At 40.4% G+C, this 15,518-nt stretch overlaps 1 protein-coding gene across 3 annotated transcripts in view; it reads right to left on the bottom strand.

Annotated features, from left to right (window-relative positions):
* Positions 1–366: 366 nt before the first annotated feature.
* pex14 (peroxisomal biogenesis factor 14) overlaps positions 367–15,518 on the bottom strand; it is a 213,854-nt gene continuing 198,702 nt past the window's right edge. For all 3 annotated transcript variants that reach the window (XM_069918487.1, XM_069918489.1, XM_069918488.1), the window contains 2 exons: positions 3,867–3,958; positions 367–2,102 (listed from right to left, as the gene is read on the bottom strand). In XM_069918487.1, the coding sequence (XP_069774588.1) occupies positions 1,673–2,102; positions 3,867–3,958 (522 nt within the window). In that variant the 3' untranslated portion in view covers positions 367–1,672. The remainder of the gene's footprint in view (positions 2,103–3,866; positions 3,959–15,518) is intronic.

The following is a 15,518-nucleotide window of genomic DNA, read 5'->3' as shown; positions in this document are numbered from 1 at the left end:
CATCTTTTTCAAAGGTCAGTGGATGTGATCATCAAATTTATTTCTGAAGTTAACTTGACTATAACCGAATAGTTTGATTAATACAATTAATTACTTACCATAGTAATCGAAGACTTCCAGACAAAATATGCTGGCCTTTGATGTTTTAAAATAAACATCTTCTTGCCCCAAAGTTGAGATGATATTATTTGGGATAAATTATGAAAAGCAGGTTGCAACATTACATTTTCCAATTACAAAAGCAATATATCCAATTTATTTTGTTGATTATAACCAGCCCCTCTGCCCCAAATGTCACTGAACCTTTAATGTAGATTCTATCCCAGTACTCGGTGCATAATAAATAACTTTAAAGAGACAGGAGGATTTTAATTGCCTACATCATAAACTGTATTTCTAAATTAATGAATACATCATGTATTGAAACATTCGATGTGCTTTACTGTAAGGTTCAATTTTAAACACCACAAATATATTTCTGAAAAATGGTCCTATGCTTCATCATTGCCACCATGTTTTGGCATTTTACATTCCTTGGAATTAAACCAAATTACAACAAAGATGTTTGAAATGTACGAGACTTTTTGCTCTCCCAACACATTCTCAGAACAAAAGAAAATACAACCGAACAGCTATCTGTTCAGTGAATGGCTGGAAGTTTTTACACCAGTTGGGAGTGAGACTGGACCTTTGCCCTCGAAAGGACAGGAATGAACTGATGGGACTGCCTTGTCAGAGTGTGGTTATCAGCTTCACTTGAAAACTTGCCTCAACAGTTCATGATCTGTGCCCAGGCCCCGAAAGGAATTTGGATTATCTATTGTAATTTGCACAAGGGCTCACCATTGCTGCTTCCATAATCAGACTTCTGGATGGTTTTTTATTGTGGGTGGTGTTATAATGCTCCCTTTGACTTTACTACTCTTTATATCAGTATATTGAGGTTTCACAAGAAATGGTGCAAAGGTGAAAAAATACATTTTTGAATTAGAACTACAAGATAGTTGGGAAGAAAACCTTTTAAGCAAACAAATCAACACTGTCGTGCACATATTCTTTGGATCTACCCCAATCTGCGCTGAATCAAAAGTCACACCTGAAAGATACAAGTTATAAATCTCATATCATTATGTTCATTCATTCCCATAATACAATGAGAATTCTGCCTCTGTCTTCATTTCTGATCAGGTTATAAGCAGGAGCTAACTATACCAGGTCTTGGAATTTCTTCTATCCACAGGAACTGCTGGCACCTCGAGCAGCCATGTTACTGACTCTATTTCTTTACACTTAATGGGGAAGGGCCTGGAATGAGCGCATCCTTGATGCGGCATCACATCAACAAGCTGACTGAACACATCACAAGCAGGCTGTTGAATTTTGCTGGGTTTGCTATCTATAGGTGGGAGCTGAGCAGTTTGATTTCTTCCCCAATGAGGCTGCACTCTGAATCCTGACCTATTCTGACCTGGTCATGCAATCATGTTGCATCCACACTGCAAATGGGTGTAACTAAGCTGTATTTCTTCACCTGATGTTTACGTATGACCGCATAATTTGTTGGTTTGCAAAAATCCACTGCTCAGTATGCAATAAGCACATATTTACAGTAAATTAATAGAATTAGGGAAATTCTGTTCATGGAAGCCAATTATTGAATCACTCTTGACATTTAGTTCATATCACTCTCATTACTGGCACCTTCTGGACGTCGTAATTTATCCACTTGTTCATTTATCTGTCCATCACCACCCCGTCGATCCTCCGTTTGCACATTAAGACAATCGTCTTCATCAACATGGCTGACATCCTCATCTTCATCCTCGTCTTGTCTCTTCTCCTCTTCCCCTTGGACCTCCATTCTCACCTGACACTTCACATCCACGTCATTGCTGCTAGCAATGTGACCACCGAGATTTCCCCCTTCCGGACTATGGTTTTCTGTGGCTGGCGAGGAGGAAGCAGATTCAATGCTGACGGGTGAGATGTCGCTACTGCTGTTGTTTTGATTGACTGTCACAGAGGTGGATATTGTAGACGGTTTGACAGGAATCTGCCATGCAGGAAGCTTTGGAGTTGAAGGGGAAGATGGGAACTGTCGCCTACAAACAAAGAACAAGTTTGTGCATTAACGATCACGGGTTTGTACACTCTTCCTCCAAGAGAGAAAGAGTTTATTTTGCCCAAGGTTGCATTATCTTTCTTCCCCTTACTCTGAATTTATGAGATCATAGTTTCCCTTTGGATTTAAAAAAAATATGATTCTGAACATGGTTTCTCATTCTGGACAACCTCCATCCGAAATCATTAAATAATTACTTCATCTCAGTCTCCGTTTAATGGGTGGCATTGTTGGCCTAGCGGTTAGCGCAGCGCCATTACAGCTCCAGTGACCCAGCTTAAATCCCGCGCTGTCAGTAAGGAGTTTGTACGTTCTCCCCATGTCTCTTTTGGTGTCCTCTAGGAATTCTGTTTCCTGCCACCAATAACAAGGGCCAACTCTCAGAGACGCAGCACCTTCTCCATCACCTTGGTCATGGGACTACAGATGACTGATAAAGGATGGAGGAACTGACTGAGGAGCACAGACAAGAATTAATTAGCTGATTATCATACACAAGATGATGGAAGAAATTCTTTATTTGTACACATGAAGATATTAACGTGGAAAAAAAATAGCATTTTCTCAAGCTAATTCAATTGCTTGTTCCACTAGCCAAAGCTAAGACAAGGAAGCCAAAATCAAAATGCTATCGTCTGTCAGAAGAAACCACAAAATAGTGAATTTGATAGAGAAACATGGAAACGAGAGCCGTCTACCTCGAAATGAGTAACCTCTATAAGAAATATATTCACTTGGTGCTCAACACATTCATTTGTCCATATGTGATTGAGCAAACATAATACAAAGGAGATCAGACAGTTACACATTAATTTACCACAAGACTTTGCTGGGATAGTGGTAAATGAAGGTATTATTGCAGGAGGGACCCCTGCCACTGAGTACCAAATCTCCAGGGCTGGTCCAACATACAGGGCATCAAAACGAATGGTTATTTCTATTACCTACACTGCATGACACGCAATTTCTTTCCAGCTAAAATTTACAGCAAATGGACAGGGAAGTTCTTGAGTAGAGCTCTCCCGTGGCAGCAATTAGGAAAAAGGCATTCAGTTTTGTGAAGTGAAGATAATCAACTTTTCACAAATATCTGCAGAGAACGCCGGCAGCCTCAATAACCAAACACAAGGTTAGGGAGCAACACTTTTCCATGATCATTCACAATCCTCAAATAGTTTGAGCTGGTTGACGGAATCGACGTAGTGAAGGTAGGCCTAAATTATTCGAGGGAAAGTGATTTTAAGATCTGCAGTGGTATGTTTTAGAGAAAAGTTTATTTTAAAATGTGTTCTCCCACTTATCCCTGTATATTCCCCACTTTTTTTTTGCCAGTTTTCTCTCCGCTATTCAATGTGGTGATTTTTATTCTAAAGTTTCCATCATAACTCCAGTATTTGATTCAGGTAGCTACTCAGAGTGCAAGCCACATTAGAGAGCGTACAAATATTATATTATAATACACTATTGTATTATAATCAGGAGTGGAAATATCTGAACCTCTCACTGCCTTGGCACAGCTACATTAACTGTGACCAGTGTCGGCTGGTGGGACATATTAATGCACCCACCCATTAACCCGTCGGAGAAGATCACCTCCAACATCTTTACTCAAAGGCATTTCCAGAGCTCTCCCTTGGTTTGTAAATAGGCATTCTCCAAACACTGTGCAGGTATTAGAACATTCCTATCCTTTTCAAAATAGTTCACTCCACTACGTTCAGCATCAGCCCAGGCTCTACCTTACCTGCTTAGGAGAAGTCCTTTTAATGAAGTGATCTCGGCTTTCAATTCATTAATATTTTGAGTCTCCAGAAGCCAATTTGTCGATGAGGACGCCTAAGGAAATCAATCAGAATAAAACAGTCACCCAGGTGCACATTCTAAAAGTATTTCCAAGAAAATACACAAATACATTTCCAAAAGTGCTTGTTAATAATAACATTATCTTTTTACAATTATTATCTCTTTTGCTGTCTCAGCAAATTGTCATATTGTAGTAGTTTAATGTATGTAGTTGGTGTATCTTATGTACCTGTTGTGTGATAAGAAAGAATTTTGGTGCATCAGTACATTTGTAGGAATACATGAAAATAAACTCTTATTACACCACCTTAATGGTTGTCGGATGTTAGAATTACAGGTGATTCATTTTCAGACTCTTTTAAATGTGAAAAGCCTCTGATAACACCTGATTTTTTTCTTTTGTATCTCCTCCAAACTCCTCTTTGGACTTCTTTACTGCCACTCTTCTTTCTTTAAAATTTTTTTTTTAAATGTAGACCTACAACACGGTAACAGGCCCTTCTGGGCTACGAGCTCGTGCCACCCAAATACCCCAATTAACCTTATGTCTTGGGAACATGAAAGGAAACCAGAACACCTAGAGGAAACCCACGCAGACGCAAGGAGAATGTACAAACTCCTTACAGACAGCACTAGGTTGCTGGCGCTGTAATAGCGTTGTGCTGACTGCTACGCTAACCAAGCCACCTTTCTGTTCTTTTCCTCCAGTCCTGCTCACTGAGTCAACCTGTGGCATCTCAGATACAGAGGTGGCCTGCGTAATCTCAACCTGAGTTCATTTGAACAAAGGTCTGAGAACCTCTGGAATAAATGGCTGGGGGTGGGGGGGGCGGGGGTGGGGGGGGGAGAATCGGGGAAACAGAATGTCTGCATGTAGTTACAAACAGCAATGAACCTGTCATGCAGATGGGGCAATGGAGATAACGAAGGTTTCTAAGTTTTAGATGTATGAGGCAATGTATTTGCCACCTCAGTATGTAATTTGGTTTAAGTTGTGGGAATCTCCGAGGTAGAATTTTTTTTTTGTGTCTGGACTTGTTTCTCAAGAGCGTTTTTGTTAAAATTGGAAAGTGTATGCCTGACAAAAAATGAGAACTAATAAAATAGGTATTATTGCCCATTGCTAGTGTGTCACCAAGATGTTCCAGTTTCATGTAGATCAAAGGTAAGCTTTATTTTATACCAAAATATTGTTACCAGATGAATTCATTCAAGAGCAGAGGATCCAGGAGGAATGGATCGCAGTTTTGCACTAATGTCTCAAGAGGCAACGACATTTTTCCAGTGGAAGGCAAAGCAGCCATCTTAATAAGAACAAGTTTTATAAAATATAGACTCTAGCTATTTAATAGACTAGTTGTTCAATCATGTTAACTTGTCAGCTATCTAATGAATCTAATCCTACATTAATCTCATTAATTTATCACAGTCAGATCCCAAATGTAAATTTATAATCAGCAAGCATTTAATGTTAAATGACTGACAAATTAAGTTGCATTTATAAGCTTCCATTTATTTTGTCAATTAACCCTATCTACTTTTTATCTAACCAGTGTTTTAAATCCTGCTAACTTGGATTCTCAAGTTAATGAATAGTTGTTAGTTTATAACTTTGTTGCTTAATTTGTTTGGTACCTAGCAAGAACATCTGTTCAATTAATGGTGCAGATTACATGTTAATCTAAGCCGGATGAGGTGAAAGAGGGTACAAATAAAGCATTGTTGCAGGGAGTCAGCAAGCCTAACAGACCATTTCAACCCACAGATGCTGCCTGATCTGCTGAGTCCCTCCAGCAACATCCTGTGTTCCTCCAAGGTGAAAGTGTATGTCACTGGGTAGGTGGTATACCCTGACCATTGGTTGCCACCAAGTTACGGTTAAGGAACGAGGATTTATTCTGACCACCTAATGAAGGTTCTTGTCTTAATTCCTGTTCACATACTTCTAATTAAGGATTTACGTCAAATTTCTGATGAACTGCTTATTAGAACATAGAACATTACAGCACAGTACAAGCCCTTCGGCCCATTGACCTATATATACCTAACCCAAAAAAATAAACCCTCCCTAACTCATAACCCTCTATCTTACTTTCATCCATGAGCCTGAGTCTCTTTACCAGAAACAAAAGCAAAATTCTGCAGATACTAATAATCTGAAATAAGAACAAAAAGTGTTAGAAATCCTCAGAGAGGCAGCTTCTGTGGCCAGAGAAATGGTTAACATTTCAGGTCAATGACCTTGTATCACAAGTGGAAAAAGTTACAGATCAACTAGTTTTCAGATACTGAGGAAAGAGGGGGAAAAAAAACCAGAAGGGTTTGCCCACAATAGGGTAGGGAGCGTGAGTGGGGAAATGATAAAAGAGGTGACAAAGTTGAAAAAGGGTGTAAAGGAAATTGAGATCGTCTGGAGGGAGTGTAAATGAGAGAAGCAGAATCTTCAGTTTTTAGCATTTTATATTTTTATTACCATTAAATTGTGTGATCTCACAAAGGAACTGCAAGGGTATGGGAGTCTGGCAATTAGGTTTTCAAAAGAATTAATATTGAGAATGTTTTGCTGTTTTCACTTCAGCATCATGCTGTGTTTATTTTTTTCTACATTATTTAAACTGAGTGGATGATGGTTCCACAGCCGTTCTACGCTAAGCAACAATATGGATTTGGTTTATTAACAACTCAGCAAAGGAAATGTAGACAAACTGTTGGCAAAATCATAAACTTTAATCTCTTAAAGACAGTGACTCATCCTGGGCCATGTTTCTCAGACCTTTTTTTTTAAAATATATCTATATTTTTTAAATTTAGGGCTCCGATAGCTCAGTGGTTAGGGCAGGGGTCGCAAGTTTGTTCCTCACTGGGGCCTCATTTCTGTGAAGGGTGCTCGACAATGTGGTGACTCTCTGCTTTCCTTACGGTAGACAAAGGAAAAGAATTTCATGTATATTACATTGTAAATGCAGAATTACGCGTCAATAATGGAACCTTTATTGAGACATGCAACACAGTAACAGGTTCTTTTGGCTTGTGCTGTCCAATTGCACCCAATTGACCTACAACCCCCAGTATGGTTTGAAGGATGGGAGGAAACCAGAGTACCCAGGGAAAACCCACACAGCCAAGGGGAGGGCATCCAAACTCTTTTCAGACACGCAGGATTGGAACCACAGTCCCTATCGCTGGTGCTGTAACAGTGTTGCGCTAACCACTACTCTAACCGTGCCACCGACCTGAACTGTTATTCTGTTTCTCTCTCCACAGACGCTGTCTGACGTGTTAAGTATTTCCAGCATTTTCTGATTTTATTATGGTTTTAATACTGTTGCTTCTTCAAAACAAGTAGGAGGTAAAAGTCAGCTTCCTAACACAATGTGCACAATTTTTCCATCCAGGAAAATATAGGTTAATCTTTTAGAACTTCTAAACCACCATTTACGCTGTACTACAAAGACGATCATCAGTCAGAGCTTAAGATCACATCTGCTCATAAACCAGGACCAAATATGCAAATGCTTTTCCCACAATGTGGGACTGAGGTTTAGAAAGGAATTTTCAGAGCTTTTACACACCAACTTGAAAAGGAAATGAGAACAAGTTGAAGCAATGTTAAAATGAGTGAAAGGACAACTTAACTACACACTGTATACTATTTTTGGAATAACTGGTATCTCAGACATGTTTAAAAAGACACTTTTAGAATAAGAAATACAATAAAATTCTTTTTATCCCAACTGTGCACGGTTTTGGTCACCCAATTACAGGAAAGATATAAATAGATTTAAAGAGAAGATTTACTAGGTTGTTGCCTGCATTTCAGGAACTAAGTTACAGGGAAAGGTTAAACAGGTTAGGACTTTTTTTCCCTGGAGGGTAGAAGAATGAGGGGAGATTTGTTAAAGGTATTTAAAATTACAAGGTGGATAGACAGATAGGCTTTTTCCACTGAGGGTAGGTGAGATACAAACCAGAGGACGTGGGTTAAGGGTGAAACGTTTGGGGGAACTTCTTCACACAGAGAGTGGTGGGGGTGTGCAACGAGCTGCCAGCTGAAGTGATGAATGAGGGTTCAATTTTAACATTTAAGAAGAATTTGAACAGGAACATGGATGGGAGGGGTATGGAGGGCTATGGACTAGGTACAGGGCAGTGGGACTAGGCAAAATAATAGCTTGGCACAGACTAGAAAGGCCTGTTTCTGTGGTGTAATGTTAGATAGTTCTATCCAGAATTCAAGCAACCGAAACAAGAAAGAATGCATTCAAGCAACCAGCAAGAAAAATAAACAAGGAAATAAATAAATAAATATAAAGATAAATAGGAGTAAATTAAAAAAATTAAATTGTAAAAGTAAATGTTCTCCGAAGCAACAGAGAACCCCTGGTGAAGATTGAAGTAAGCACTCAGCCAGCGGAGCACCCCGATTGTGCCCTGCCGCAGCAGCTGATGGAATAAAGTTTGTGTTGGAATAAAATGTCTGCACCCAGGATGAAGAGCTGGTTGATGCCACTCACCACTGGGCATCTATCCCAAAGTGTCTCCCCATCCCTGCCTACCAAGTCTTTATTAGTATATTATTAAATATATTAGTAAGGCTTTATTTGTAAACTTTGGGGAGGGATGGCATGTTTAGTGTAGCGGTTAGCACAACACTGGAACAGTGGCAGCGACTGGTGTTTGAATTTAAATTTTATAAATTACAAGAATTACCTGATTAAAGTGAATTTTACATAATTAAGGACTACAATACTGATTTTATTTTCAAATTACTTTACATTTTGCACAGTATTTTCTCTTATTTATTCCAAATACTGGTGCATTAGGGCATTGTAAGATTGAGTCTCAAGCAACTGGAAAATTCACATATCTGGGATCTACCAATCCTTGAAGGTGCTGGTACTGAGGGCTTTACTGTATTAAACAGATGGTGGCACAATGAATATTACTCCTGGTATAAAAAAGATCAATAATTATGCCATCCATATAAAGTCTGCTTTAGAAGGCTGACATCAATTTGGATTTTGACAATTCTGGCTTGGTGTTAAATGTCTACTGACTTCCTAATCAATATTTCCCGCCTTAACCCACTCACAGTGAGATGTGTATTGAACAATCTGTTTAAAACTAGAAACTGTAATGTATGTTCAACATCCTGAGGAAAATTGATTACATAAAGCCAAAGCCATCTCTCCACCATCTCCTCCATTGCTCACATATTTGGTCAGAGCTTTCAGAATGTGTCTGTCGCTTTTATTGATTATTTACTATTTTTTTTTAAAAACTTACTGTCAAAATGTTTGGGTCTGTATTTTGGATGCACCTTGGGTGGCTTTTAAAACATGACCAAGATACCACTGATACTGTCAAGAAGAAGAGATGGAAAGTAATCCTATTCCACTTTATAACCTAAAATGCATGAGGCGATTTATCAGACACGTGTGAGCTATGAATGTGCAGCTTTAATACTGGTGAAACCATTGGGCCTTGATCGTGATTGCACCATGGCTCTACCTTGGGATTTACGTACATCCATAATTTATCATTCAAATCCCAAAGTTCCTGTCAGTGATTCAACCATCTACTGTAGACTGCACTGTGGTAGGAGAGATTACCCCTCCAACCACAATCAAGAAAACCAGCTGAGCAAGAATTTCAGATTACAGGTACTTGTCTCGCTGTGGAGATACCAGGAAAACTTAACCATTGATTTTGGAATGATGCACCAAATTAAAAACACACAAAGGCTGGAGAAACTCAGCAGGTCAAACAGTACCTTTATGTAGCGACAAGGAAGATACATCACCGACATTTCGGGCATCAAGGTCAAACTAAAATGACCTGATCCTAAAAAAGTAATTTTACGAATGTGGATCCTAATTCCCTCAGATAAACACCTCAAAGTAAAATGGTCTTGTACTTGGAAGATTAAAGGAGTTTAAAATCAATAAAACCTTCTAAAATAATTTTATGAAGGGAAAAGTTCATTTGCGATTGGTTGATTCACACTGTGAACACAGTGGCAATAATGTGACAAAATAAAACCAAGTAGGAAGAATTGGACAACGATTTGAGAGAAATTTTTAACTCAAAGAAATTAAAGCAGTATTAAATTGGTCAGAAAAGAGGGTGCATGAGGAGGTGTAAAATTGGTGGAAATGAAATGGTGCGGTCCTCAAGGAAAGCAATAGCAGCTACCATGGAGATTAGCAAGAGGAGAAATGAAGCAGTCAGCAGAACAAGAGGAATGGATCATAGAAGCAGGAAGCGAGTCTCACTGCTGAGTATGAACGAGGAGGAAAATTGAAGGAAGGCTCCGGGATAGGGAAGGAAGAGTTAGTTGAAGGAATTACAGGAGTCAAAAAGAGGAATACGGACAATGATGGAAAAAAGAATGAAATTAAACTGATCAAGAATTGTAGGTATGATAACAGAAGCCAAAACAGTCAATAGTTCAAAAGTACAATTAAGAAACTTGGAGAGACAGTTTGCTTGCTTAGTGTATGCAGAATAAAACTGAATTGGAACACCAAGAAGTGGGTGATTGAGACCCTAATGTGAAACTATGGGAGAGCTAACATTTCCAAATTGTCTCAATCTAACTTCCCAATGCATTTACCCAGTCCACATTGTACTAATTAGAGGTTTACACCTCAGCATTTTCTCTGCACACTAGTCTAGTCTAAAACATGACTGAATAAAGCTGTAATTTTCTACACCTACCTAGCCATAACAAAATCAGATGAACATACATTAACAATCACAGGCTCCGGAGGTCAGGACAGCTAGAAAGTGGTCGCAGGAGGCTGAAGAATGGTTACAGAAATTCCTCGAGTCAGCGGATTGGGCAGTGCTCAAGAACTCTGGTGAGAATCTGAACGAGAACACCAAGGCTGTCACACACTTTATCAAACAGCTGTGGATGAGTGTGTCCCCACCAAATCATTCAGGGTTTTCCCCAACCAGGATGTCCGGGATAAAAATAAAATCCAGAACCTAGAGAGAACCAGATCACAGGCATTATATCCACAGATCCAGATCAGAACAGCAGGAGCAGGTATGACCTGCAGAGAGCTATTTCCCAGGCAAAGTGGAGATTCCGGATGAAAATGGAAACAACAAGGGACATCCAACAGCTGTGGCAGGGCCTGAACATCATAACCTGTGACAAATCCAATTTCAGTAAAGTTACTGACAGCAAAGCTCCTCTCCCAGAGGAACTCGAGACATTCTACGCCTGATTTGATAACCGTAACAGCGAAGAACCACCCCATCTACATCCCCACGTCCCCTGACCAACCCACCCTGTCCATATCTGAGGATGACATGCATGCTGCTTTCAAAAGAGTGAATCCAAGGAAAGTATCTGGCCCGGATGGAGTTCCTGGCCGAGTACTAAAGATCTGTGTTGACCAACTTACAGAGATATTCATGGTTATCTTCAATATCTCACTCCTGCGGGGCATGGTACTCACCTGTATCAAACAGGCGTCAATCATACCCAAGAAGAGTGCAGTAACCTGCCTTAATGACCATCGACCAGTAGCATTTACATCAACTGTGAGGAAGTGTTTTGAAAGGCTGGTGATGAAACATATAAGCTCCTGTCTGAGCAGTGACATGGAACCATTCCAGTTCACCATCACAGCAACAGGTCTACTACGGTGGATGCCATCTCACTGGCTCTATACAAAGCCATGGAACACCTAGACAACAAAGATGCGTACATCAGGATGCTCTTTATCGACTACAGTTCAGAATTTAACACATCATCTCCTCAAAGCTGATCATCAAACTCCAAGACTTGGGAGTTAACATCCCATTGTGTCATTGGATCATGGATTTCCTTACCTCCAGATCACAATCAGTGAAGATTGGTAGGAACTTTTCCTCCACAATCTCCATCAGCATCAGAACACAGCCCTGTGTTCTTAGCACCGCCCCCCCCCCACCCCGCTCTACTACTTTACACCTGCGACTGTGTAGCTTGGTATGACAGTAACATCATCTTCTCAAATTTGCCGTCGATACCATGGTAGTGGGTTGTGTAAAGGATGGGGATGAGACTGCATACAGACTGGAGATTGAAAATTTGGCTGAATGGTGCACCACTAACAACTTTGCATTCAATGCCACCAAAACCCAGGAGCTGATTATTTACTTCAGGAAAGGAAAGCCAGAAGTATACAATCCAGTGATCACTGGGGGATCAGAGGTGGAGAGGGTGAACACATTTAGGTTCTTGGAAGTCACTGCAGCATGACAGTACCTCATCTTCCTCAAGAGTTTGTGGAGGCTTGGTATGACATCAGAAAACCTGGCAAATTTCTACAGATGTGTTGACCAGGTGCATCACGGCCTGGTATGGGGATACCAATGCCCTGAGTGTAAAGCCCTCCAAAAAGTAATGGACACAGCCCAGGACATTACAGGCAAAACCCTCTCCACTATTGAGTACATCTACAGGGAACGCTGCCATCGGAGGGCAGCAGCAAACATCAAAGACCCTCACCACCTAGCACACACTCGGTTCTTGCTGCTACCATCAGGAAGCAGGTATAGGTACCACCAGGTTCAGGAACAGCTGCTATCACTCCACCATCAAAAACAACAAACTCTATCAGGGACTCATTTAATGACTCTTACTTGTGCACTTTATTTACTTTGCTCTCCCTGTATTGCACAGTTAGTTTGTTTGCATTCGTTATCCGATTACAGTTTTTTTTATTGTTTATATGTTCACGCTATGTAAATCTTGCACTACCAATTAGTGGTAATTCTGCCGTGCCCGCAGGAAAAAGTAATCTCAGGATTGTATGTGATGTCATGTATGTAGTCTGACAATAAATCTGAAATCTAAGTAGATTTGGATATTTAGAATTTGGGTATTGGGTGAAGGATGGTTAGCATGGACCATATACATATTATGAAGAAAATCAGATAATCTCAATATAAATTTTAGGGCTTATTTAAGGCAGAGGTTGACAGATATTTGTTAAGGGAGAAAACCAGGGAGTGGGGCTGAGTGGGAGGATGGATCAGCTCATGATTAGAATGGCAGAGCAGACTCGGGTTCATGAGCCTGTGCCGCCCAAATATATCCAATTGACCTACAACCCCCATGTTTTGTAGGGCGGGAGGAAACCAGAGCATTTGGAAGAAACCCGTGCAGACACGGGAAGAACGTACAAACTCCATACACACAGTGGTGGATTTGAACCTGGGTAGCTGGCACTGTAACAGCGTTGCACTAACTACTTCACTAATTTAATCCAAAAAAATCCCAAGACTACAAGATGTTGTAAATCTGAATAAGCACAAAAAATGCTGGAAATACTTAGTTGGTCAAGCAGCTTCAGTGGATGAATGACTGTAACAGATCAAAAATCATTCACCAGAATTGGAGAAATTAAGGAGAAACTAACAATGGCTGGGGTCCAGCAGCATCAGTTGTGGGGGACTGGGGGGGGGGGGTGGGGAAAGGAACTGCTGATATTTTGGATCAAAACTTTTCATTAGGTACTGTCAGCCAACATTATACCACTCTTTAAAAAGAGATGAGAGAAGGGTAGACAGAACAAAATGAATGTTTGTGATAGGCCAGACACCAAAGACAATGGAAATGCTATAGGAACTCAGATGGTCTCACAGCATCTATAGGAGATAAATATACTATAATTGACATTTTGGGTCATACCTTGAGGAAGGGCTCAGGCCCAAAATATTGGTAATATATCTTTACCTCCTATGGACACTGTAAGGTCTGCTGAGTTCCTCCAACATTTTTGATTTTAGTACAATCAAACCAAAGACAATGGTAAGGTATTGAAGTCTTGCTAATCGGTCTGGAGCAGGGATAGATAGAGGGCAAACAGAGGAAAGAGACAAACAAACGAGTGCTGGCACTTGATACTGAGATCAGCAGAACTCTCTAGTTAGGCAGGTTCTGTGGAGAAACAAAGCTCACATCCCAGGATGACAAACCCCTAGCATGACTATTTCACCCTCCGCCCACCACCCCCCCCCACCCACCCCCATCCAGGAATGTTCAGGGACTGAGCCCAACTTATTAGAGCACCTACAGCATTCTATTCTCTTCCATCACACTGGTGCCACCCAGAAAGGCTGGGTTCTCGAAGTTGTCACAAGATCACAGGATAAAGGAATAGAAGTCGGCCCATTAGCCCATCAAATCTGCTCCGCTGTTCTAATCAAGAGCTGATCCATCCTCCCACACAGCACCACTCCCCAGCTTTCTCCCTGTAACCCTTGATGTCCTGACTAATCAAATACCTGTCAATATTGTTACACCCAATGATCTTGCATCCATAGCCTCCTGTGGTTACAAGTTCCACAGACTCCTGACCCACTGATTAAAGAAAATTTCCCACATCTCCATTTTAAATTGACACCCTTTTATCCTATTTGTGCTCTCTTGTCCTTGAATCCCCTACCACGGAAAACATCCTTGCCACATCCACTCTGTCCAGGTTTTTCTCAGCGAATTAAATGTCAAGCTGCAGGCTGAAGTATGCATCAATGGATGAAGAGCCGTCTTCCATATTGTTCCTTGAGCTTACGCTGGATTTTAAAGAATAATACAAGTGAGTGAAGTTAGGCAGGGAGGTCAGTGTGGGTTTAGGATGGAGGATTAAGGTGACAGGTAACCAGAAGCTCAGGGCAAAGTAGAGTATTATATATTTCTTATATAAGAAATATAACATGCTCCTGATCATTGTTTTAGGATTTGTGTGTGCAAAGATTGTACTGCTTGATATAGTTGGACACTCAGCTGAAGTAATGTCAACAGCTGAATTAGTCCTGTTTCTCAGCATTCATATGTTTTTTTTAATAAGAAACATGTGTTGCTGAACACTCGTTGTGCACCTGGAAACAATTTCTCGGTTTTCCACACTGGCTTTGAACTGTGAACAAAATTTGAATTTAATTCTGAGGACCATAATGCCAGCCACCTGTTGCATTGACAGCTTTGTTAAAAATTTTGCTCTACACATGGTGAATATTTTATCAGGATAGAATATAATACCTGACAATTTTCAACAGGATATTCAGGAAAAGGAAAGGACCCCCAAGTTCAACTGACGAATTAAATCCTGGCCAGTGCAGCTGTTTGGAACAAGTCGAATGATCATATATCAGTGTTATATTATGGCATCAGTGAAAAGCTGGCATTATTCTGGAATGCTCAGATTGACAGGCCATGTGATTTAGGATTGAAGCATAGCTTTGTTTTTGCCTGGAACTCACCAAACTGGACCCTTCGACCACCTGTGAAGAAGTTAACACTGGTAAAGAAAAATATCTCTTTTGAAACAAAGCAGGTTTGAAGGACCACCCAAGCTCATTTAAAAGCAGGTTAAAGAAGCCGGTCTTGAACGATATATGCCGCATCTGCTGGGCAAATAAAATTATTTGTGCCATTTCAGGTGCCAGGAAACATGGACGCTATTCAAGTCTATAACTCAACAATACCTACCTCTCGCTTGTGGGCCACATCCGCAGTATTAGTAATACCTAGCGATCATTTGTGAGGCATTTGTGTGGTATTACTTAATAATACCACACTCTGAACTGT

Source organism: Narcine bancroftii, chromosome 2, assembly GCF_036971445.1.
Source record: "Narcine bancroftii isolate sNarBan1 chromosome 2, sNarBan1.hap1, whole genome shotgun sequence".
In the NCBI taxonomy this organism is placed as follows: Eukaryota; Metazoa; Chordata; class Chondrichthyes; order Torpediniformes; family Narcinidae; genus Narcine; species Narcine bancroftii.
The sequence above is the reverse complement of the archived record's forward strand: the minus strand, read 5'-3'. Positions and strand labels throughout refer to the sequence as shown.